The sequence below is a fragment of the Myodes glareolus genome, chromosome 1 (assembly GCF_982192425.1).
Source record: "Myodes glareolus chromosome 1, mMyoGla1.1, whole genome shotgun sequence".
Lineage (NCBI taxonomy): Eukaryota > Metazoa > Chordata > Mammalia > Rodentia > Cricetidae > Myodes > Myodes glareolus.
This window is the reverse complement of record NC_142026.1, coordinates 21,031,828-21,058,337: the sequence shown is the minus strand read 5'-3', so window position 1 is coordinate 21,058,337 and position 26,510 is coordinate 21,031,828. Positions and strand designations below refer to the sequence as shown.

Sequence of the window (26,510 nt, the reverse complement as noted above, 5' to 3'; positions counted from 1 at the left end):
GGCGGGGCAAGGAGACCCAGTACAAGGAATAGGTTCCCAAAAGCCAGCCAAAACATTAGGGACAAAACCACCTCCCACTGCCAAGAGTTCCACAAGTAGACCAAGCCACACATGCAGAGGGCCTATGTCTGTCCCTTCAGATTCCCTAGCTATCAATTCATAGTCTATGGGCTCCCAGGGGCAGACCAGTTGCTTCTGTGGGTTCCCTCATGGATGACCCTGACCCTACTGACTCAAACAATTCTTCCCCCTCTCAACAACATTACCCAGGTTTGGATGGGTTCTTAGCTGTGTATTCTGTTTCCATCAGCCACTGGACAAAGGCTCTCCAATGACAATTGGGATAGTTACCAATTTGATTATAGAAGATGGCCAGTTCAGGCTACCTACCCACTATTGCTAGGAGTCTTAGCTGGAGTCATCCTTGTAGATTCGTGGGAGATTCCTTTGCATCAGGTTTCTACCCGACCCTGAAATGACCCCCCCCACATCAAGACATCTCTTTTATTACTCTCTCCTTCCATTCACTCCTCAAATGGAACCCTCATGTTGCTATCTCCTCCCACCCCCAGTCTACCCAGGAGATCTATTTCCCTTTCCCAGGGAATTAGTCTCTCTGGGATAGTAGCATGGTTATCCTTTACTTTACAGCTAATATTCACTTATGAATATGTACATACCATTATGTACATATTCTGGGTCTTCATTATCTCACCCAGGATGCTTTTTCTAGTTCCATCCATTTGCCTGCAAACTTCATGATGCCATTACTTTTAACAGTTGAGTTACTCCATTGTATCCATTCTTCAGTTGAGGGGCATCTAGGGTGTTCCCAGGTTCTGGCTATTACGAAGAATGCTGCTAGGAACATAGCTGAGAAGGGGTACTTGAAGTATGACTGAGCATCCTGTGGGTATATGCCCAAAACTGGTATAGCTGGGTGAAGCACAATTAATAAAAGCTCAAGGTCAGAAATTGGGGTTCATGCTGAAGATCTGAAAGGCAAAACAGCCAGCCACTGGCTCGTACCTCAACTTCAGTCCTAAATGGTGATCCTGCCTCCCAGAATCTCAGAAGGAGGCTGTGTCTGAGAGCTGTCTCACCCCGTCTTATATAACTCTCTAGGGCTGGGATTAAAAGTGTGCACTACCCAATTTCTATGGCAACTAGTGAGGCTACTGGGATTAAAAGTGCGTGTTATTGTGGCTAATGGGATTAAAGGTGTGTGGTGCGGGAGAATTATCTGTATTCTGTCAATCATGTATTTTAATAAAACGCTGAATGGCCAGGCAGGAAGTATAGGCAGGTCAACCAGACAGGAAGTAGAGGCGGGGCGATGAAAACAGGAGTATTCCAGGAAGGAGGAAGTCCCTCCGCCATTCCCGCCCAGATCACCGAAGAGGAAACATGTAAGCTGCCCAGCTGGAAAAGGTACTGAGCCATGTGCTATTAGAAATGGGTTAATCAAGATGTGAGAGTTAACCAGTAACTAACTCTCTAGCGATAATGGGCCAAGCAGTGTTTAAATGAATACAATTTGTGTGTTGTTATTTCCGGGGCTATGCTAGCCGTACGGGAGCCAGGTGGGATGAAAAGCAGGCCTGCCCGCAGCTCCTTGTTACAGGTGTGGGTCACCATAACCTGGTCTGTAAGGCTGACCAGTGGGACTGTTTTATTCTCAGATCTTCGGCAGTCTTTATTTACTAAAATACAATTGAAATGCCACTACACCTGGGTCCTGAAGTAAGTTGAGATTGATTCCCAGTTTTCTGAGAAACCACCATATTGATTTCCAAAGAGGCTGTACAAGTTTACACTCTCACCAGCAATGGAGGAATGCTCCATTTGTTCCACATCCAGCATGAACTGGCATCAGTGTTTTTGATATTAGCCATTCTGACAGGTGTAAGATGGAATCTCAGAGTCATTTTAATTTGCATTTCCCTGATGGCTAAAGATGTTGAACAATTCCTTCAGTGTATCTCAGCCATTTGAGATTCTTCTGTTGAGAATTCTGTTTAAATCTGTACCCCATTTTTTGTTTGGTGTTTTCATATCTGGTTTCTTGAGTTCTTTATATATTTTTGAGATCAGCCTCTGTCAGATGTAGGGTTGGTGAAGATCTTTTCCCATTCTGTAGGCTGCTGATTTGTCTTATTGACAATGTCCTTTGCCTTACAGAAGTGTTTCAGATTCATAAGGTCCCATTTATTGTCTGTCTCAGTGCCTGTGCTACACCCTTCACAATAGCCACAAATAATAGACAATATCTTGTGGAAACTCTGTTTCTGTCATGTCTGTTCCCTCTGTCTTCCTTCTAACATGGCTCAGATTTTACTCAGCTTAGTATGTAGACATATTGATCATCTTTAAAAATGTTTTATGTAAGAATGTAACACAATGAACTTGGCCGAGAGTCCTTTGTAGCTGCCATGTTTCTTCCTATAATTATTGTTTCTTTCCACTGTCCCTCCAGCAAGGATTAATACAAGCAACAAAACCCTAAAACCTTAAAATGTGAAAAAAGTAGAGAAACCTTTGCCCTGTAACACATCGTCAGTGAACGGCAAGTCCAAACTGGAGAAGATGGCCAGTGTGGGGAAATCTTCCTTTTAGCTTCCCCTTTGCTGAATAGAATTCACAGGAAGAAAAAACTGTGAAGTACTGCGGAAAGCTGTAACTGTGGGTGGTCCCCTTCCAGCTAAGGAAACTCTCCAGAAAGAAAATCTGTTCCTACACATTTGCACACCCACAGAGTCATATTAGAGAGGAAGTTTCTATGAAGGGCATCCTTGAGGAAGTCTACAAGCTGGGATCTTGTTTTTATTTGATAACAAAACCCACATGGGAGGAAAACCCTTTCTTCACAAGAAACTGAAGGCTGATAGGAAAAGGAATCACCAGTGGGAGATACTGCCTCTGAATGAGTCCTAAAGTCAGTATGATTCCCAAGGTGTCACTAGGTAAGAACATGAGATGGAGAAAGGCTAGCTGAAAAGCTCACACAACACTGAATGAAGACACATATGCGCTATATATGACCTCACTCCATCACACCATCTCTGGAGGCCATGCATCATGTTAAGATACCGGTTTTACTGAGGTGATTCTGAAAGGACAGGCCCTTGGTTTACATGTGGAAGGAAATAGTGAAGAGGAACTGTGTTGGGAAGGGATGGAGAAGAATAGAGGGTGAATGTAATAAAAATCCATTGTATGAAATTCCTAAAGAACTATAAATATTTTAGAAAGTAATCTGAAACAGGATGTTTTTGTGACATATCAGAATGAAAACATCACTCAAACTAAGATAAAGATACACAGATACAGATTTAATATGGTGTGTCTTCATCCATCACTGTTTGGGTCTTAGATGTCCCTCATAGGTTTAAAAGGATCATATTCCAGTTGATGGTACTATAGAAAGGTGGTAGAACTCTTCAGGACCTGAGGCTTAGTGGGAGGATGCAAGGCCTGCATTTACCTAAAGGTGTGGGTACCCCTTTCCATTTTCCCTTCCTGATCACCACAGGGTAATTTCATGTTGCCGCACCACAGCACAGGCACAACAGAGCCAACTGATCATGAACTGATACTTATGAAACCATGAGCTAAATCAAACTTTGCCTCAACTTAACTTTTGGAGGTATTTTGTCAGAGCAATGGAAAGCTAACACATAATCTTAGTACAATAATAATTTATGTTAAAACCATATACGAATTTGGCGTGGTAGCAATCATGTTTTAAAATATTTTTTGAGCAGTTATTAAAGAATCTTTGTATGACAATAATACCTTATGCTAAAATCATATACGAATTTGATGTGGTAGCAATCATGTTTTAAATTAATATTCTAAGCAGAGCTATTGAAAATGAAACACTGGTGTTTTGTTGATGTAAATAACAAGTAAAACATACTGAAGCTTCCAGATACATGAAAATACCTTACTTGGGTTCCTATAGGATAACAAAAAATGCTTTTATAAGAAGTGTAAAGTTGGGGCTAGAGAGATGGTTCTACTGTTAAGAGAGCTGACTGTTCTTCCAGAGGACCTGGGTTCAATTCTCAACATCTTTACGGTGGCTCACAATCATCTACTAACTCCAGTTCCAGCATATCCAACGCCCTATGACCTGTGAGTGAGCATCATACTTACCATATGGTACATATACATACATGCAGCAAAAGCACCTATACACAAATTTTTTTTAAAAAAGTTAAAAGCATAAGTTACTATCAAATTACATTTATTCCATCTTACCAGAAACAAACATTACTGGCAAGGTGGAGTTAGCTTCTGAGGTATTTGGCTTGATATATTCTTTCTATGCTAAGCATGGAACTAAAAGTTGGAGAAAAAAGATAGACATTCTTTTTACTCAACAAATTTTAATGATAAATTTACAGTCCTTATCAGTACTTTAACTGTGCAGTCAAAACCAAAAGGTGTGAAGGAGGAACTAAGGGTGGACTAGGGAGAAGTTAGGAGCACAAGAATGCCAGGACACACTAAGAACACATTTTTGCTAGGCCACAGAGGGAAATTCTTCAAACTCTGTTTTCAACCAACACTTTAGGAATGCCAAAGTTTGACTTTTATAAGGTTTTTCCTTCTTTGGGCAAAACATCATAGTGCACCAGAAACTCTTACAATACTGTTATTCTTCAAGCTTCATGTCATCACAGAGAACCTGTTTAGGAAGCATCCTTTCTTGAGCAGAAAACAGCTATAACCAAAAACACACTGGAAATCAGCTCACAGTAGACAAGCAGCCGATCCAGACAGGGCTCATTGCTGCCATTCAGCCCGGTCCCGCATGCAGTGTTTAACAGCAGCTCCTCTTTAGAGCATTGCACACGGACACACTCTTCCTACAAAGGGAACTCACACAGAAAATATTTTTCTAAAGGTCTTAAAAAGTTGTATTCCATGAAATATGCTTTAAGGCTTTTGTAAAACACTTAGCATTTTACCAGCAGTTGCTATTCTGGATTCATCTATTTTTAAGCAATGGCGAAAAGTTACAAACTTTATAGAACATTGCAGATGTGGATGAGAGTTCACAAACTCTGGGTTTTAGGTATCAGGTGCCAATTTCAGCTGTGCTGTAGAGTCAGCAAAATCTGCTAAGTAAGGTTGCACCACCACATCCACAAACAACAAAAGCACTCGGCAGGTTGAGTTCCTGAGCATGAAGCAGAGGTGGTCACCACATGTGCTAAAGACAGCTACTTACTGGTGTTCAATTATTCCACATTTAGCTTATTTCTAGTAAACAGTCAAAAATGGCTCAAGAAATCACACTGCTTACACATGTATATAATCAGAGCTTTCTTTGAAATTCCTTAGTTTTTGTCTTAGCTAAACAATAATTAATAATCCATGGGTTTCATTTGGTTAGTTTGGGTTTGGGGGACAGGGTCTCATATCTTTTTTTAAAACTGAAAAATTTTTCTTCTTGAAACAAAAAAAAATATTTATGGATTTTTTTTGATTGGCTAAAGAAATGGGTCACATCATGTTTCACTGTGGCATTTGAGTATCTTAGAACTAAACAGAACCTTAAACTTAAGTCATACAAGGAAGCAAATGGAAGTTAACCGACTAAACCATCTTTATTCACTGTTCAAAGAAATCAGCATTACTCTAGCCTGATGAGACACCTCTTAATCTGACATTTCAAGTCATAATTATTGGTGTCTTTCCAAAAGCACTGAAGCTCACATTATATCTGTATTTTAAAAAAATTCCTTTGAACATGGGCTGGAGAGATGGCTCAGCATTAAGAGCAGAGGGCCGGAGAGTGGTTCCAATCGCCCATATCAGGCAGCTCACAAGAGCCTGTAACTGCACTTCACAGGGCTACACGTCCCCTTCTGACCTCTTCAGTCGACTGCACTCACGCACATACCCCTCCACACACATACATACAAAGATAAATTGCTTTTTAAATCATTTTAATACAATTATTCTGTGTTATTCAAGACATTGGACACAAATGCTCCCCACCCAGCACGGGACAATTACCAGCTCCCAACACTAATATTGAGAAGTTCCATTCACTTCTGTCCACGTTTTGCCTTCTATGGGAAGTTGGATCGTTTTCTCAAACATAACCTAAATTTCAACGAAGAAAAAGCATCCAAAACACAATATACAAAAACAATCCTGTGCTGGGATGTCTCCAAATAAGCAGTTTATGTGAAGGGAACTCCAGGCCCTGGCTCCTCTCACTGCTGTACCCTACCCTACTGCTGAAACACACATTAACCTCACCTATACAGATCTGCATTCTCATGTTTTGTTCTCGATATCCTTTTAACTTTTGATGCGTTAAGTAACTGAGATCAAGAAAAATGTCTGACTGGGTATGGTGATGTATACTACTTTAACCCCAGCACTTCTGAAGCAGAGGCAAGAGGATTCCTGAGTGCCAAACCATCCTGGTCTACATGGAAAGACCCTCTCAAGAAGTGGGGAGGGGAGAGATGAAGGAGAGACTTTAAAGAAGGCATGGAGGACAGTCTGACGAGTACACGGCCACACGTGACTTTCAGCCCTAGGTTGAGTGTATCCTAACTGATGCAGTGGGGACTCTTCACTAGAAATAACACAGGCAAGCGGTGCACACGGACACTCAGTTCTCGTGCTCCCTATGAGATGCTATGGTGCTTAGGAAAGGTGGCTGTCAACAAGCTCTCACCACTGAAATATCTGTCTGCCTATCGCTTTCCCTCCTGTGTTCACTCTCTGGAGCAGTTTCTAGTATTGAAACAATTCTAATTTTTAAAATGAGAATTATATGATGGTAAGAAGTAGGCGAGTCTGAACAGAATGATTTTCTATGACTGAGGCAAAGAAGTGAACACACAGCAAAATAGCCAAGTTTCGATCCTTTATTCTGGTCTCTTCCTCTGTGAGAAAGGCTCTCACTGTGCAACTGTGGCTGACCTGGAACACTCTGTGTAGACCAGGTCCCCCTCAAACAGCCTTGCCAGCATCTGCCTCTGAGTGCTGGGATCAAAGGTGTGTGCGGCCAGCGCCAGCACTCACAGCTCTATCCTTCATTCGTAACATTCCGCTGTGATCTGAGGAGCGCCGGGACAAGCACTGAACACGATGGCAGCAGCTGAAGGACCACCAGCTGCCGCGCGTGCTGTGCCAGCTGTGCCAGCTGTGCCTCTGAGCTCCGTCGCTCTCTTGCTACTTCGTTTCGTGCAGTGCCAACCCTACTGTTTTCCCAGTAGAAAAAAAAATAAGTATAGAAAACCAACAGTGTCAGGTGTGTATCTGCAAAGTCTCAATTTCTTAAAACGTAAGTCTGAGTATATTTATTTCTCTCAAATGCATACAAGACAATAATTACACAGCAACAAATCTTTTGTTCAACAGTGACTTGATTCATAAGCATTTAAAATTTACATAATTTCACAATGATACCCTTTTATTTTTAAATACAATACGTAAAAAAGCCCCCCAAATAACCAATTTTTATATTTCCTATTTATCCTTCTATACATCCAAACTTTAAAAAGTTACAAACTGAACAATTATACAGAACATATAAATCATGTTTAAAAACTTGAGGTTTTAAAATCACTGCTTCCCCAGTAAGATTCAGAAAAATTCTCCTATTGACACAGTCATAGATGCCAAAGCAAACTGGAGGAGGGAAGAAACAGACAGACACAAGTTTGCTGTCTTAATAGTTTACTAATCCTGTCAGTTAAAAATGGTGATGTGGTGAGAAATAACAGCTGGGGTTTAATATGAGGAGTGGAGTTGCCTCGGCCTGAGACACACAGTTCAAGTATTTTCCTATTTGATCTGAGCTCGCTTTAGCAAACTCGTGCCAAAACTACCTATTTTCTCCCATACATCCGCTCAATGTCTGCTTGGTAATGTGTCTTAAGTTCTTTGCGTTTCAACTTGAAGGCATCCGTCACCAGACCAGTTTCAGGAGTCCATGGGTCAGGGCTCAAACGAATTTTTACTGGAATTTCAAACTTTTCCAGACTTGCTGTGACGAAAACAAAAGAAAACACAGCAATAAGAACCCCCACACATTAAGAACACCGTCAAAGCTCTCAGCAAAAAGTACAGTTCTTTGAGGCATACCCACCAAATACCCAAACAAACAAGCAACCCATCAATACCAGTCTCACTTCTCAACCTCAAACATACAAGTTTCTGAGACATGAGAACTATAACAGCAAAAACCATTTAACAAATTAACTTATCTATAGGAGAATCAATTAAATAAATGATATAGGTATAAAATGGAAGGCAGTTCTGTCGTTAAAACAATCGCCTCTATGTGGGTCTACACCCCATTACTGAGCTGGAAAAGTGCAGCATGGAGCATTAACAAGACAGACACAGACGTTTACTACTGAACAAACAATATTAGTCTTTGACAGAAAGAAAAGCAGAGGCCTCCGGGCAGCTGAACCCTTGCCGGGAGCAGGAGCCACTCTCCAGTGGTATGGTCACTACTGCGATGCCCCTGCTCCTTCAACAGCCCCTTGTCCATGCTCCTGTAAGCCGCCCAAATACAAAGAAAGTACAAGTGGAACTAGCTGGAAAGAGCAAGGAATTGAAGGACAACATAACAGGGAATAGTCAAAATACATCATATGTAGGTATGAAAATATCATGAGACCTGTTATTACATATCATTAACTAGTCAAATCTTTAAAACACAAAAAGAGGTTACAGGACACCCAGTATAACATACTGGGACCTTTCACCAAGGACTACTGTGCCCTGAAAACAGCAGTGCCCTGAAGAACAGCAGAGAAAAGGCAAAAGCTAAGAGGATGAGAACAGCTAAGGGGCTGTAAATCCCAGTTTGGCACTTCATGGTTGCAGAGATTTATATTGTCAACTTAGTAAGACCTAGAGCCACCTGGGAAATGGAAGAATGCCTATCATGATTAGGTTAACTCAAGTGAGAAGATCTGCCCACTGTGAGAGGTACCATTCCCTACGCAGCATAAAGAGGATGAAAGCTAGTTGAAAACCAGCACTCACCTCTCTGCTTCCTGACTCTGATGCAATGTGCCTGGTTCCCTTGAGCTTTCTGCCACCGTAACCTCCCCACCACAATGGACTGTACCCTCAACTGGGAGCCAAACTAGACTTTCCCTTCAGCAGCTTTTAGCAGGACATTTTATTATAGCAACAGGGAAAGCAACTAAGATGCTGAAAAACTCCACATTACATAGCCTCATACACATTTTTACAAGAAATTACAAATTTTTTTAACTTAATTTTTAAAATATCAGTTTAGAGCCAGGCAGTGATGGTATATGCCTTTAATCCCACCACTCAGGAAGCAGAGGTAGGTAGATCTCTGGTGAGTTCAAAGTCAGCCTGGACTACAGAGTGAGTTCCAGAACAGCCAGGGCTACAGAGAAACCCCGTCTTAGGAAGAGAGGGGAGGGGAGGGGAGGGGAGGGGAGGGGAGGGGGGAGGAAAAGGAAAGGAAAGGAAAGGAAAGGAAAGGAAAGGAAAGGAAAGGAAAGGAAAAAGGAAAAAGGAAAAAGGAAAAAGGAAAAAGGAAAGGAAAGGAAAGGAAAATCAGTTTAGTAGAGCAAAAAATTGAATGTCCTACTGCAGAGGGGCCTGAATAATGGTGTAAGGTTGCCAGAAGAAAAGGATGCATTCTGGCCCTTATAATGTACAGGTTAAATAAATGCATATATTTTCCACATCTCAGTTCTAAGAATCAGTTTACCAGAACACTCACCTGAAGTAGCAGCTTCAGAAAGCACTTTAAGAACTTCATTTTCCATTTCACTGCTGTTACACAGCTCTTCCCAAGTCCCTTTAAATCCTTTCGTTCTAGCTAGCTCCGTGAGTTCCTTTTGATTTGGCACAACAAATCCAATTACATAAGAGTGGTAACTGAAACACACAGAAAGGGTAACTTAGAAAGGAACAAAACAGCATGCACTGTGCTTACTAATGTAACCAATTACCACGGCATTCTATAGCCAACTCTTATTCTATAGCCAACTCTTCACTATTGGAAAAATTATGACATACATAAAAACCACCATCATACCTACCTTATGCAATGCCTCTTACCACTTAGCACATCTGAGAGCTCTCGCAAAGTTCACTGCAAACAAACCTCATAAATTCTGTGTGCCTAACAATTAGAAGTGGTAATGTAATGTATACATTTTTAAAGGGAATTTACATTTTTTCCCAATTCTTTGAAATCGGTAAATTCTTAGAAACGAAATAAGAAAAGCAAAACCTGTAAATTATGTTTCTGAAGAATTGTAGCAGCAAGTCAAAAGCTTGCAATACACTAGGTGTGGTGGCACAAGCCTTTTATCCCAACACTTGGGAGGAAAAAGCAGGCAGATCTCGTAGTTTGAGGCCAGCCAGGTCTATAGAGTGAGTTCAGGATACCAAGGGCTACACAGAGAAACCCTGTCTTGTCAAAAGAAGGGAGGAAGGGAAGCGAGGGAAGGAAGGAAAAGGAAGAAAGTGGAGGGGAGGAAGTAAGTCCTGCAGTGATGCTCATTTTCTTCTGATAAAGAATTTGATTACCAAAGAAACTTAGTATGCACAAAGACAGGTACTGTTGGTAAGACAGTATGCCTGCTGGGCAGAAAGGCTGTAGACCCCATACTACAGAGGCTAAGGCAGGAGGAGTGCCATGAATTCAAGGCCAGCCTGAACCTGAAGAAATAACAGCACCATGAAGAAAGGAACATCTGGGGATATCCTTTGGTTGTTGTTGTTTGGTTTTTGGTTTCTTTGTATTACAGCTCTGGCTGTCCTGGAACTCTGCCTCTGTCTCCCTAGTGCTAGGATTAAAGAGTGTGCTACAACCACCAGGTTTGGAGTGATTCTTAAATAAGTAAAAATCAGCTTTGGAAAAATGCTGAAGAAAGGAAATGGCTGATTAAAGTGTAGAGTCACCAATGAGTCATGTACAGGGTGCTAACTAGTCAAATCTGGACAAGCATTTTAAAATGGGTGTGTGGTGCACGCCTTTAATTCCAGCAGCACTTGGGAGGTGGAGGCAAGAGGATTAAAGGTGGCTCCAACTACACAGTGAGTTCCAAGACTGTCAGGACTTGTAGAGAGACCCTGCCTCAAAACAAGAATCCACATCTCCAAAATCTGTCCCATTTATTGTCCCAATTATTTCAGAACACAGCTATTCCACCGATGCTCATCTACCATTTGGGATGCACCCTGACGTCTACCTCCAAGGTGATTTTCCCAGGACACCATAACTATGTCAACTGCTACCGACAGGCTTCTCGGCTTACTCACAGATCAGCGACCATGATCACTGGAGAAGAATTGCCACTTTATTATAATTTCTGTAACTTCTGTTACAGAAAATGTAGTCAGGTCTAATCTCCAAAACCATCCTATTTCCCAAAACAGCTCTAGGCTTCTAAACTTCCAGGGGCTGTGAGGCTGTGGCTACCAGGGCCAGCAGTAAGGATACTCAAACTGCAGGTCAGAAGGACAGGAAGAAGGGCCTGTAGGAAGACACTGCTAATTCCCCTTTCCTCTGATTGGGTCTGCAAAGTTTCCCTGTGCAGACACACAGGTAGCTAGGTGCCGAGGTAACAGGAAGGAGGACTTATTTTCCTCTGTCACTCAGGACACTGACAGAGAGACATAAAGCAGCACACAACAGGAAGATGAAGGAGAACACCGCAGGAAGTACCAGCTCACTAGCTGGAAAGAGGTGGTGGTGGCCATTAAGTCAGAACAGTTCGAGTGATCTCTCATGTGGTTGTGACTGCTCACTATACGCCCACCTCACTATACACTCTGTGCAGACTCCACGGCTTACCTGTTTGCATATGCACAAATGTTATCTATCAGTGGGAGGTTCTTCAAAGCTGCCTCTACTTTCCCAAGAGAAACATACTCTCCTGCCTGTAGTTTCACAAGGTCCTTTTTACGATCTGCACAGAACAAAGGCAGAAACAATGAGAACACATTTAAGCACATATAGGTACTGTCACCAAGTTATTTAAAACTTTTCTCAATTAAGCGTTGGTGGATACCCTAAAGTTGAGATTACATAATAAAATGAGACCCTAATTTTCTATTATTAAATAAATCCTTTAGAGGAAAATTTTACTTAAAGGACATCATCCTCACGGTTTTAATATTCTCTACTGAGCAGATACGCTCCTGGCACTCACTAGAACCCAGCAGGTAAGGCAGCTGTGCAAGACAAAGGGCAAACACATACTACCCAGGGAAGAGTGACACAAAACAGCATCCACACAGCACACCATCTGTGGATTTGGAAAGGTTCTAGCAAGTGGGGCCTGAGAAGAATTTTGTTGACAAGAGTTGAAAGCATCCCGGTACAACAGCACAGGCAAGGGCCGTTCCGTGAAGTCACTGGAGTATAAAAGAGGGAAACAACCCCAAAGAGGCAGGGAGGTGCGTGGCGGCTGTGCAAAGAAACACCTGGAACTGAACTTCCAGAAGACATTCAAGGCTTTTTACAATAATGAGGTTTCCCCCATCACATGACGGAAGAAAAAGGTTTGGAGGGGTACAAACAGGCAGAAAGGGAATTCTTATGAGAGGGTGGTAGAAGGCACATCCTGGTCTGCAAATGTAGAAAGACAGAAAGAGATGCTGAGGCACATGTCTCTTAGTGGTACATGAAACAGGGATGCAGAGCTGGTGGAAAGGAAGCCTTCAAGTTATGGTGAAGTGTTGTGCAGCAATTTCCCACAAGAAACAATGACTTTCCATCTGCAGGGAAGAGCCTCAGCACTCAGACGTTATAAAGATATGCTTACTTAGGAAAGTAAGTAAGTTAGAACTTTCCTAAGTAAGCCTATCTTATCTTTGCATAAGCCTATGCAAAGGTTCTAGGACTGCAATTCTCAACTTGTGGGTCGCGACCCCTGCTGGGAGTCAGATGACCCTTTCAAAGAGGTTGCCTAGGACCTTCAGAAAATAGAGATATTTACACTGTGACTTATAAAAGTAGCAAAATTATAGTTATGAAGTAGCAAGGAAATAATTTTATGGTGGGGGTCACCACAATATAAGGAACTATATTAAAGGGCTGCAGCATCAGGAAGGGTGAGAACCAGTGGTCTAGGAAGTCCCTGATGCACTAGACCCCTCCCTTCTGAGGCTTATGTAAGCAGTAAAGGCTACTAAGAGATATTCTCAGATAATCCAAGCTGCCCAGAGAGGCTCAGACGAACTGAGCTGCCAAGAAGAGACCTCTTCAACTTATCAGTCTGCCAGCAAAGTCATGCAGGAAGCTCATGAGTTCCCACTTCACTCATGCTGGGGTGGACTTTTGTTTGACTTCGAGTCGTTCCTACTTTGATGAGCAATCTTTCGCCCATTCACCCACTCCTTAGTCACAACTTCCTGTAAGTCCAAAAAAAAAAAAAAAAAAAAAAAACGCCTTAGTGCACTAAGTTGGACTTTGGTGATATCAGCATCGACACAAACCATGGAGAATGACTAAGGTTAACTAACAATTATTACAAATCTGTGGCCGAACAGCTTTTACAGCCTTATCCATAATGTGTCAAGCTTTGAGAACACTTGGTCCCTCTTTAATATGCTGTATTTTGGGGATAAGAGCCCTTCTCATTATTACAGAGATAAGCTCTTTCACTGTTAAACAGTCTCTCTAAACACAGGCACCTCTCCGTAAAAGGCATTTCAGAAGCACTTACTTTCAAGAAAGGATTCAGGGGCTGAAGAAATGGCTCAGCTTTTAACATCATGTACTTAAGAGGACATGGGTTCAATTCCCAGTACCCACATGGTGACTTAAAACCATCTGTAACTTCAGTTCCAGAGGATTTAATACTTTTTTCTAATATCAATGAACATCATGCACACATGTAATGCACATACATACATTTAAGCAAAACAGTCCTACATATAATAAAAGATAATGAGAGAGAGAAGGAAAGAAAGGGAGGGAGGGAGGGAGGGAAGGAGGAAGGGAAGGAAAGAAAGAAAGGAAGGAAGTTAGAAAGACAAAGAAACAAAGGACTCAATGGCTCACCAATAATCTTCAGACAACCATCAGGGTCAAACTCTCCAATATCTCCAGTGCAGAGCCACCGCTGCCCATTTTCATCTTCAAAGAAATCAGTCTGTGTTTTTGCTTCATTTTTGTAGTACCCCATTGTCACATTTTGGCCACCAATAAGAATTTCGCCTCTGGGATATGGTTTATCAGTATTAAAATAGCCACCTAAAAAGCACAAATAAACCATATAGGTATTACATAAAAATTCAAAACTATTAGTTTCTAAGTATAGATCTTACTTTAACCAATTAGAGGTCCAGGATAAATAAAGCAGATACTGAGGCTAAACATTATCAATAAGCTAGCGCCAAACTTTCAGTCATTCAATAATGAGCATCCACACTTTTTAAGCTACTATTTCAAAAAAAAAATGAATATTCTAAATTCCAGCATCCTTCACCTATTACGTAAAATAATTACAAAGTTTCTACTTGGTCCATATATCATGCTAGAAAAATTATAAAAGAACTGTCCAATATGAAGTAATAGAACAAATCCCTTCATAAAATCACACTAATATATACTTAGAAGCTTGTTCTTTCAGATAATTTTAGATTGACTGAGTTCAAATTTTATTGACTATTTCTAACGTATGCAAAAAACAGATGACAAATGTTATCAGTCTTAGAATCTTTAGAAAAGAGAGGTATGTCCCGATAGATCACAGATAATCCATATGCTTTGATATGACACAAATATCTCTACAGTGGTTTTTATTTTAAATAGAATAAACAACAAATTTTTATAGAATTAAAGTGCAATTTTTTTCCTTTTAAAAAAACTTTGTTTGAAGTCCTCGGGGAAAAGGAAAATTATGATAATCCATACAGAATAAATGTGATTTTTTTCTTCTACAAAGTGAAATTATGACTACTATTTTATTACATTTACTCTTCTCCCTTCCCATCTGACTCTTCGTGTCTGTGCTGTGTGTATGTGTATGTGTGTGTGTGCGTGCAAGCATGCATATGCATGCACCCAGAAACTACAGTGTATGTATAAAAGTCAGTTAATTCTGGTTTGCAACCATGTGTGTTCTAGGGATTGACCTCGGGTCCTGAGGATCAGAGACAAGGCCTTTGCCTAATGAGCCATCTTGTTGGTCCTCCTAACTTATAACACTATTCACTTAGCACATATCTCAAATTTCTGCTATCATTTTTACTTTATGTAACTTATATAATAAAATGATAATCAAGAGACTAGGGGAGACTACTCAATCAGTAAAGAGCTTGCTGTGTAAGAAGACATGGGGTCAACTGCCAAAAATCATATTAAAAAGCCATGTGTGGTGCACAGGCTTGTCATGTCAGCACTCAGGAGGCAGAGACAGATTCCTAGGGCTCACTGGCCAGCCAGCCTAGCCTAAGCCACAGTCTCAGTTTCAGGAAACAAGGTAGACATGACCTCTGAGGAATGACACCCAAGACTGACATCTAGCCTCCACACATATAAACACACAAACATATATACAGTAAGTTAAAAAAAAATCTATTCTTCAGAATCAATTCTGAAGCATGCAAATTAAGTACATCTGCTCAGTTCTATATTAACAGTTAATCAACAAAATGAACACTTAAAATTTTACATTCTAAAATATGTAACAAAAGGCAATAGAGTAATGTCTATTTCAATCTTATAAAAGTTAATGTTCTGTGACTAAAATAAGTTGTTACCTTCCTCCCAGTTCTTTAATTTGATTTCACAGCAAACTAATGGTGCTCCCACTCTGCCGGTATTGTAGTCCCACACTAAGAGGCAAAGGGAGAAAAAGTATTTGAGAACTGTGGTTAACCAACTGCTTCCTTCTCCTAAGTGATTTGACATGATGATTTATCCTAAGCCTTGGATAGCCAGCCTCATCCCCAAGAGAATCCTTACAAACAGAAGTGAGCCACAGGATGCAGGCTCTGCTCAGCACAGGTACACTTTTTAAAGACCTGAAGTATTATTGAAACTGATTTTACTTGTTATGCAGAGTTTGGGGCTTATTAAGACATTTCAAACACATTTTAAGCAAAAGAGTTACAAAAACACACCCGGGTACAGGGCATAGCCTTTTCTTAGAAGGTCACCTGTTACAGTCATTGGAAAAAGAAGTTTCAAATGGTTTGGAGTCTACATTAGCAACCGAGAGTCCTATGAAATCAGGCACACCTGCTCTACATCCCTGGAATCTCTGCCTATCACACGTCCTCACATTAGGATCCAGCCCACACGTATAAGTGGCTGCCCAGTTCCTAAGCTGGGAGTCCTATCTTACAGGACAGAGGAGCACAACTTACACCTAGTCTACTTCCTTGCTGGGTCGTACAGCACTACAATGCTGACGGCCTCTCCCATCTTTCCCGGATCACTGTTTCAAGGCTGTGGCATCTCTCACATCATCTTCAGCTATCATACCACACTTAAGATTCTACAGTTACAGCTGAAAACCAGAAGAAAACTCCCAAGATCTCGTACCCCAGAATGATGAATTATTAGTAGACTGTGATTCTTCATCAAAGATCATTCAAATGCCAGAAATAAATCTGAGTTTTGGTACCTAAATGACTAGTTAAAAAAAAAAAAACACTAGTCTATAATTGCTGGGATAAAATAAATGTACAAAACAGTGTTTCTTGGAAGCATCTTTCCCAGAATATTCAGTTTTTAATATCATATGACAATACATAATACAAAACGCTCTTGTAGATGAATTAACTACCACTTCATCCAATACATCCTAAAAATATCTATCAACAATTACAGTACCCAAGTTAATCACAATTCTATTAATCAAAACCTTGATTACTCATGCATTTTTAAAAAATAATCCATAACAAATGGGGGGGCTACACTGCACCCCAGCCTCTGACAGGCACACAGGGCACATCTTGGATGACAGCACCCACCTTCTGTAATCGTTCCAGCCCCTGTTGATTCCGTGAGTCCATACCCCTGACCAACAGGACAGCAGAAACAGATATTCATGAATCGTTGTGTCGTTGCAGAAAGTGGAGCACCACCACACAATAAAAGGCGAATATTTCCACCCAGTAGCCTTCGAACATTCCGGAAAACAAAGCTAAAAATACCAATAGAAAATTCCAAGACTTTTAAAGCAGAGTGGTAGTTTGAATAAAAATGGGCAACACAGGCTCATATATTTGAGTGTTTGGTTTCCAATTGTTTCGAATGAGGAAGGATCAGTAGGTGTACTCCTTTTGGAGAAGGGGTGACACAATGAGTAGGCTTTGGGGTTTCAAAATCCAGCACCATTCCTAGTTGGTGCCTCCACCTGTTGCCTTTGGCTTAGGGTGCAAGCTCAGTTACTGATCCAGTGGCCAGCGGGGTGCCTGCCTGCCTGCTGCCATGCACCCTGCAATGATGGACATGGAGTGAACCCTCTAAAATTGTAAGCAAGACCCCAATTAAATGCCTTAGTCACGGTGACTCTTTGCATCAACAGAAAAGTAACTAAGCCAGAAGTTTTCCAAATCTTTAACCTCTCTGTTAAATGGAGCTTTTGAGATTAAGTAACGTAATCAAAGTATTACAGCCAGTTCAGAAGATTATCCTGAGTCACTCTGTCTTAAATATCAGAGGTACAATCAGCAAAGAAAATGTCATTTCCTCAGTTATTTTTCATGTAATAGACAATATAAAATTGGTATATTTAATTGTTTATAGTAATAGATTTTCTTTTTAATGAACAGAGAATTTGCTATCATAAATACATATTATATGCCACATCTTTAAATAATTTATTAGAAGCAAATTAATTTTCTGCTTGTATCTATTCATTAGAAATTAATGCAAGCTTTATGTACAGAAATCTCTTTTAAAATCTGTCTAAAAATCTATCTAATACAAACTTTGAGGTGTTTATTATAGCTTTAAAAATATGCAAATTATCTGGAAGCAATTTTAAAAAGAAAGTATTTCAAATATCTATTTGATATGTTTCTGAAAAAGACTGCTCATAACTCAAGTAAAAAGCGAGGAGTGAGGCTGGGAATGGCTTAGTGGTGGTGCTTGCTTACTGAGACGCACACCCTAGGGTCAGTTTCCAAAGCTATGGAAACTGAAGTTTGTTAAACATTTTGAAAAGGATGAAGACTACACGGCAATCATTTTATTAGTTGTATTAAGGCTGGATGTGGTGGCATACACCTTAAGTCTTATGTTCTAAAACTGAGCTATCCAGTCTCTTAACTTAGCCCTCAGAAAGGAGACCCTATCATCAAAAAAAAAAAATTTATTAGACTTGACATCTTCCTAAAATAGACAAAAAGTCTAAAAAAAAAAACCCAATAATGTAAAGCATCTGAAAACTATGTTTATATTTTCATAAAAAAATTAAACATATAGTTGAACAGTGATGGTGCATGGTTTTAATCCCAGCACTTGGGAGGCAGCAGCGGGAGAATCTCTTTGAGTTCAAGGCCAGTCTGGTCTACAATGCAAGTGAAACACTCAAAAGAAAAAAAAATCCTATTTTCACTTTATAATTTTCAAACTACTTGGTACTCTTTATTAACAGTACAAAAACAGAGATGAAGGCTGGAGAACAATCTTTTAAAGCTTTAAAAATAAAAGTTTGATAATTTTCACCATTAAGCATATTCAAATAAATTTTAAAGTAGTGTTTTGAAACTTAACATCATTAAACATCTAAGTACTATATTAAACGCAGAAAAATGATAACTAAAAATTTTTCAGTTCTTATGCAGGAAGGATTGTTACAGTCCCTTGACTTTTCAAATGAATTTCTTAGTACACAGCCCAAAATGGCCTGGAACTTGCTATGGAGCACAGGCTGGCCTTGGACTTTTTTAAGAGGCCAGAAGGCAGCGCTGGTGCCCAGCTCTCACATGCTCCCATCACCCACCCTTTCTGCAAAACACTGAATCACCTCGGCAGCCCCCAGCCACAGGGATTTCAGGCCTGAGCCACCGCAACCATGGTACATAGGCCTCAATTCCCCAGCCTGCTGAAGGGAACTGGCATTTACACGAGGAACTGACTTTACTCACCGGTCACACAGCGGAGTACTGCACCCTTTGGCAATTTGTTCCATCTTATAATTATAGGCCAAAATAAATAAGTTTCGTTGCAAACTACTCATTTCATTCACTTTATTCATGACATTTTTGTAGATCCGATCCATGATTTCCTAGACATATAAATAAATTCATTAATTATCTGAGCAATCTTCATATTTATGTCATATCCAAATCATCAATATTCCTAATTATCATATGTATGATGGAGGGTAGTTTTGGGGTGCATGTGTCATGGTGCACATGTGGAGGTCAGAGTCTCTCCTTCTGCCATCATCTGGGACCTAAGAATTGAACTCAGGTTCTCAGACTGTGTAACCAGCACTTGATCCACCCCACTCACCTTACCATCAAGACACTAAGTCATTTTAAAGATAAATTCTATCAGGACTAAAAAATATAAGTAGAATCACAATTAGTTTTATCACCCCATCACCTGCGGCTGACAGCACGTCTTGAGTGCTTGATAAGAAAGAATGGGCAATTCTTACCGGAACAGCTGCCATCAGGGTTGGCTTCAACACGGATGTGTCTCCTTTGCTTCCTTTTTTTATTTTTGAAGACTACAAAACACAAAATATAACCTATATAAAGATTTTGAACCAGACGGTGCTAGTGCACACATTTAATCCCAGCACTGGGGCGGCAGACACAGGTGGGGATCTCTGTGAGTTCAAGGCCAGGCTGATCTACAAAGCTCCCGGATAACCAAGGTTACCCAGAGAAATCCTGTCTTGGAAAAAAAAATCTTTAACTTAAAAACTTAATAGCATTCTTAACTCAAAAACATATGATAAACTCACCCCTTTCAATGTATTTATATTCTAATATGTCTACTTAAAAATAATTAGCAATATGGCTGGGCAGTGGTGGCACACGCCTTTAAGGCCTTTAATTCCAGCACTCGGGAGACAGAGGCAGAATCTCTGTGAGTTTGAGGCCAGCCTGGTCTACATGAGCTAGTTCCAGGACAGGCTCCAAAGCTACAGAAAAACCCCTGTCTTGCGGGGGGGAGGGGGGAAGGTAGCAATAATTCTACTGATTTAACTTGAAACTGATAGGGAAAGAAACATTAAAAATACTTTTTAGTATATCAAGTCATAGATGCTTAATTTACCTGATCTGCTAAAGTCTGTGGTGAAGAGTAGCCGATTCGACATCCATGAGAAAGACACACAAGCTCAGCACTCAATTCTAGAACATGGGCCAGGGGCAAATAGCCAATGTATACATCTTCCTCTCTGAAAGAAATGACAGATAAAAGCAAGGGTGGTGGGAGCTTTCTGCCAAAGTGACCACAGTAGGCTTCTAGACACATAGTGGAATAGCTAAGCACCCACTGAAGCTCCCTGCTGAGGGGGCACAGATAAGACAGACAGAAAGAAAAAAAAAACTACATTTCCTTTGCATCCAAACTACAGTTCAATCCAAAAATAAAGAGAATGTGGTCTGTTGCAGGAGCAAGGTACTAAGGCAAAAGAAGTGAAAGCTGGGGTTTGGGAGGTCTTTAAACGACAGGAAGTCATTGTATAAGCGATGACCTTTAGAGTTAGTGGGTACCTACTATGACTCTCTTAGAATGGATGCCTGTTCTAGGAGCTGGATTCAGTAATAAATTGTAAAGTATAACTTAATACACAAGAAAATATGCGTATTCATGTATTTTTCAAGAAATGGCCCTGCATCTACAAACATGAAGAACAACTAAGGAAGTCCAAAAGGGAAGCGCTGTTCAGGTTTCTCAGCTGTTTCCACATCCCGGCCCACAGCTAACTGCATGTGTCTCCATGCATGTGTGTCTGCGCATAAAGGCAACAAAAAAGGCAGTGTCCCAGCTGTCGTCATAAGAATGATGTCATCTCTGAGGTATCATCTTAACTCCTCCACCCCAGCTGGTGTCTTCTGTCATGTTTTGCCTACTCCACTCCACTTTCCCTTGATGCCCCAAGAGCACAACCTCAAAATCCATCAGTTGACTATGACTACCTCTCTGCCCACCAAGACTGCACATAGCATACAGAAATGACTACGTACACATGGAAGCGAGGCCAACTGACTGAAATAATTTAAACTTGAGGTATTTACAACCACAAATTCAGCTAAACTCTGCATCTTTAAAATACTAAGCCACTGAACTATCATTTTAAAATCACATGAACATAACTATTTTAGAGGCAGGAGAGGCGGCTCAGCAGTTAACAACTCATGTTATCTCAGTCTGGTTCTCAACCCATACTGGGCACTAACAGCTCCAGCTCTGGGGGATCTGATACTCTGGCCTCTGCAGCTTCATTCATGAGCAGGGACAGGGAGACACTTACACATGTGTACAATTAAAATAAATCTTTTTAACAGTGTTATTATTTTTTAATTAATGTTCTCTAAAGTGTTTACTTTCATAGACACTTGGGAATAACTTAACCATCTCGGAAAAAGGCCCAAATGCTTGTACTCTAACAGATACAGATACAAATACAAAGTTACTTTCATTTTACCATGACATACCCCAGACTTGGAATCCTTCTCGCCATCCCAGTTATAGAAGCAATGATGTTGCTGTGGGAGATCATGACTCCCTTTGGAATTCCTGTGGACCCACTTGTATACATGATTACTGCAATGTCTGAGGGTGACGGCTTGCTGTGAGCTTTGTTTTCTATATTGAAGAAAAGAAAAACACACACTTCTGAGGAACTCGGCGACATCACCAACTTTCTTCTCATTCATTTATATGAATACTCAAACAACAGTCAACACATAAGGAGGCATAAACAAACTGGGACAAACCGGTTACGTCCATAATATAAGAGTTACAAAGAAAAATAACAACAAGGAGAGATAATAAAGGATGCTGCTTAGATACAGCATTCTGGCAAAGTTTTCTAAAGAGCAATTTTAGTAAAACCTCAACAGAGTGAGCAAAGTAGCCACAGAAGTCCTGGGACTGGGAAGCCAGTCTTCAAGAGTAAAAACAAACAGTGGCAGGGCAGCAGACGTCTGCAATTCCAGCACTCGGGACACTAGTCAGCCTAGGCCACAAGGTAAGCTCTGAACCATTTTAGAAACACCCTGTTCTGTTTCAAAAAACATAAAATAAAATAAAGTAGCACAAGTAGTAGTAGTAATGATAGCTAGAATAGTAGTGGTAATGGTAGTTAGAGTAGTAGTGATAGTAACAGTAGTTAGCAATAGTAATGGTAGCTAGAGTAGTAGTGGTAGTTAGCAGTAGTAGTAGTAATGGTAGCTAGAGTAGTAGTGGTAGTAATGGTAGTTACTTAATAATAAATGCTGGCATTTTCCTTAAGTCTTTCTTTAAAGGCTAAATAAAGGCATTTGTAGAAAACCCCATTTCTACATTTGAGTGTCTTGTGATCTAACTCCAGGATCACACCTCTGGTCAGTTCTAGAGAACACAGTGAGCAGAGTGCACATATGGAATGGTGACCACACAACATACCCATGTTGGCCTTCACTCCAAGAGCCTGCACTGCAGTCATGGTGTGTACAATGACACCCTTGGGGAACTCAGACCAGGTTGGAGGCTTCCCATCAACAGTAATGATATGGCGCAGACGCGGGACCAAAGAGACTATATCCTGAGGAAACACAAACATTTACCATGATACGTTAACCAAGTTCACCACACTGAATGACCAATTGATTTCTTGCCCCCAAAAGAGTTCAGTGATGGGGCTGGGGAAGGAGGGAGGGAGGTGCGGGGGGCGGGGCTACATTCGCTATTCTATATATTATGCATACTCTGTTCTTTTATAAAATCCTTATCAACAAAGCTACTGCTCCACAAAATGGACATATAATCACAGAATATCCAAGGTCCCTCAAAAACATAAGGGGAAGGGAGAAAATCTACTTGTAAATTTACTAAAAGAGAAAAACAAAAGCATGCCTGAGATGGTAATGTTTTCAGGGGAAATGGCCTAAGAAACTACAAGAATCATTTTCCTATTATTTCATAAAATGTCTCCCATTTTAGTACTTAAAATTTTCAAGCAAATCATTACTCAGTGATATTTAAATGAATTTAAAATATTCAGTGGTCTGGAGAGTGGTTAAGAGCACCCATATAGCACCTTACGAATTAACTCGTTCCTTTCTTTCAGGAGGTAAGATCTCAAGCCCCTTAGGTCCTACTTCCAGCTCCCAATGCTGAGATTCTGTGTGCACGTGTAGGTGCCTATGCACAATTCTGTGTGTGTTCTCCAAGCCTTCCCCCACAGGATACTCTGGCCTAGAACCCACCCACCTGTCCACTCACACTGCACTGGTGCTGGGAGTGTGAGCAGATACCACCACACCTGACTTACACAGTTTGGGGTCCTTGTGCTTACAAAGATAAGCATTTCACTTGAACTACATGGTACATATACATACATGCAGGCAAAATACCTATCCACATCCACATAAAATAAATATAAAATGTTGAGGGGTCAGCAAGATAGTTCAGGAGGTAAGTGCACTTGTCACCAAGCCTGATGACCTGAAATCAATGAAACCCACAAGGAATCTCACGGTGACTAGAGGGAGAACTGATTCCTGTGGGCTGCCTGTAGAGGGCAGAAAAGCCTTGCGCACACAGGTAGGCCCTGGAGATGATGTGCACAGCTGTTCTTCCTGGAACACTAGGAATGATGTAGTTTTACAACCTGGTGATTCTTTGCTGTTGTGAGACAGGCTCTGTCGTGTCTCCCAGAATTTATGCTCCTACTGATCTAGGACCCTGTTCCCCTAAATCCTGAGCATTGTTTCTGTACCACAAACCCCACTCTCATGAATGATGTCACTTGAGCTTTACAACGGTCAAAGTGACTTCAGTTATCTTAGGGCCAGGTCAGTCCTGACTCCCACAGACCCTAAATCTCGGGCACTATCTCGGAGTCAACAGTACCCATACTTGTGAAACAAGTCAGATGTACTTTGGAAGAAATCTCAATATAAAAATGTCTTAAATTGTTGTGTACTTGAGACTGAGTTGTCTAAATACATTTTTCAAAAAAATGTGCTGTGCTTAAATGTGGCTAAAGTAAAATGATCTAGGCCAGACTCTAGAAGTCCTGGTCCAGCACTGGTTACTTACAGTAAAATCCAGCTGAGCTGAATTTCATTCTTGTCTCTTCATGGATCATTTTTTCCCTACCTGCTGCAAAACCTGCAGAGGAATCAGCACAGCTGTCCTCATTTTAACAGGTATGTCATGGCACATGTGACCACACGTATGCATGCACATGTGCACAGAAATACAAATTCAAAAAAGACATTCAAGATTATTAATTTACTTTAAATACACTATGAAACAAGCACAATAAAGCTGTCATCCTTTCAACAGACACTAGCATAGTAGTAATTTTTAACAATTTTTTAATTCTGGTCTAATATAAATGTAATCTGCTTTTATGTTGTAAAAATAAAGAACAAAATCTCACAAAGGTAACTCAGGATCAAAGCATCACACACTGAGAGTTAACTGTATTCCTCACCTTCAGCTTTGTCTGCAAGAGTTCTTTGCTAGTAATGATGTTGGTCACCTCTGTCTCATTTAGTCCATGAACAATGGCTGGACCTCCCAGGGTAGCATACAGTGTAACAACTACGAGGAAGAAGACAAAGGTCACACGGGAAGAAAGGCACAGTTGCTACATAGCAGAGCCTCCTTTACTCACCTTCCTCAACTGCTTTAAGTGAACACTCTTAGCATGTGTGTTTTGCCTGCACACTATTCTAGGACTAATGTGACACAAAGGAATTATACCTGATCCTAGAATGTCAAAATCTTCCTTGTTGGCTGCTGGAACTAGAATGTGAAAAGAGACGAGTCCAGTGGTTCTCAACCTTCCTAAGGATGTGACCCTTTAGGACAGTTCCTCATGTTGTAGGGACCTCAACCATAAAATCATTTTCATTGCTACTTCATAATTTTGCTGTTATGAACTGCAATGCAAATACATGTATAAAGTCTTATGCAAGCCCTGTGAAAGGGCCCTTCCTTCCACACACACCCCAAATGGGATGAGGCCCACAGGTTGAGAACCACTGGACAAGCTGGTACGACAGCACATTGAATGTCAGATCTTAAGTATCACAAGTCAACAAAATAACACATGCCAGGAGTAGTGATGAGACCTATAATCCTAACACTTGGGGAGCAGAGACTGGAGGTCACCCTCCACTACATAGTGAGTTTGATCACTAAATGAGACCCTGACTCAAAAGATAAAAAGTAAGGAAAAATAAAATAGTGTTCATACATAGTGGTACAGCTTATTCTAGAATCGAAAAATCAAGTATTTTAGGAACACTGAAATCACATAATATATACAACATGGATTTCTTTTACATTTACTTCCCATATAACTGGAAATAGAAATAGAATAATTTTGAAAACAATAATCCTTTCAAAACATTCTCAAAAGAAATGTAAACTCAAACCTTGAAAACAAAAAGGCAGTCCCTATTTTACAAAGCAGAAGAAGCAGACTGGGTGCAGCAGAGAATGTATTTAATCCCAAGCAGGGTTCAAAGCCAGTAAGGTCTCTAGACCAGTCAGGGACAAACACTGATACCCTTGATACCTGTCTCAACTAAAGAAAGAAGAAAATGGGCCAGGCGGTAGTGGAGCACACCTTTAATCCCAGCACTTGGGAGGCAGAGGCAGGCGGATCTCTGTGAGTTCGAGGCCAGCCTGGTCTACACGAGCTTTGGACAGGCTCCAAAGCTACAGAGAAACCCTGTCCCAAAAAAGCAAAAAAAGAAACAAGGAAAGAAACAAGGGAAAGAAGGAAGGAAGGAAGGAAGGAAGGAAGGAAGGAAGGAAGGAAGGAAGGAAGGAAGGAAATGAGGACTGTTAGTGAGATGGCTCAGAGGTTAAGAGTCCTTGCTCTTCTTGCAGAAAACCCAAGTTCAATTCCCAGCACTTACACAGGAGCTAACAACCACCTGTAACTCCAGTTCCAAGGGAGTCCAGAGTTTCCTTCTGGCCTCCATGAGCAATGCATGCACCATCACATAAAATAAAAATAACTTAAAAAAAAAGAAGTCGCTGGAAGCATCATTTTTGTTTCATGTTCATTTACCATGACATTTGGCCCCAAGGCCTCCCTCCCAGCCGACCTTCCAGGACTGCTTTGCAGGGTTAGCCGCCACGCTCACCACTCGAATAACTTCAGCAATATTAAGATTCTTTATCATATAACCTAGTGCTTAGGAATTAACCAAGGTATGATAGAAATGTATTCTAGAAGTTAAGTGTAGCTACTAGCAGAAGTAGATTAGCGAAATAGCAGCAGGTTCAGAAAGGTCCCTGAGAGACGGTAGCCGAGCAACGACCCTGTAAAGCTAGGTCTAGTTTTCCAGATGCAGAAAGACCCCTT

General features: G+C 40.7%; 1 protein-coding gene across 2 annotated transcripts in view; it reads right to left on the bottom strand.

Annotated features, from left to right (window-relative positions):
- Window positions 1–7,319: 7,319 nt before the first annotated feature.
- The window catches only part of Acsl3 (acyl-CoA synthetase long chain family member 3), a 46,016-nt gene continuing 26,825 nt past the window's right edge, over window positions 7,320–26,510 (bottom strand). For both annotated transcript variants that reach the window (XM_085697856.1, XM_048459059.2), the window contains exons 4-15: window positions 24,621–24,730; window positions 22,583–22,721; window positions 21,631–21,781; window positions 20,243–20,366; window positions 19,617–19,688; window positions 19,099–19,238; window positions 16,975–17,147; window positions 15,757–15,831; window positions 14,054–14,245; window positions 11,840–11,954; window positions 9,755–9,912; window positions 7,320–8,023 (exon numbers count right to left, since the gene is read on the bottom strand). In XM_085697856.1, coding sequence (XP_085553982.1) covers window positions 7,866–8,023; window positions 9,755–9,912; window positions 11,840–11,954; window positions 14,054–14,245; window positions 15,757–15,831; window positions 16,975–17,147; window positions 19,099–19,238; window positions 19,617–19,688; window positions 20,243–20,366; window positions 21,631–21,781; window positions 22,583–22,721; window positions 24,621–24,730 — 1,607 coding nt within the window. In that variant the 3' untranslated portion in view covers window positions 7,320–7,865. The remainder of the gene's footprint in view (window positions 8,024–9,754; window positions 9,913–11,839; window positions 11,955–14,053; window positions 14,246–15,756; window positions 15,832–16,974; window positions 17,148–19,098; window positions 19,239–19,616; window positions 19,689–20,242; window positions 20,367–21,630; window positions 21,782–22,582; window positions 22,722–24,620; window positions 24,731–26,510) is intronic.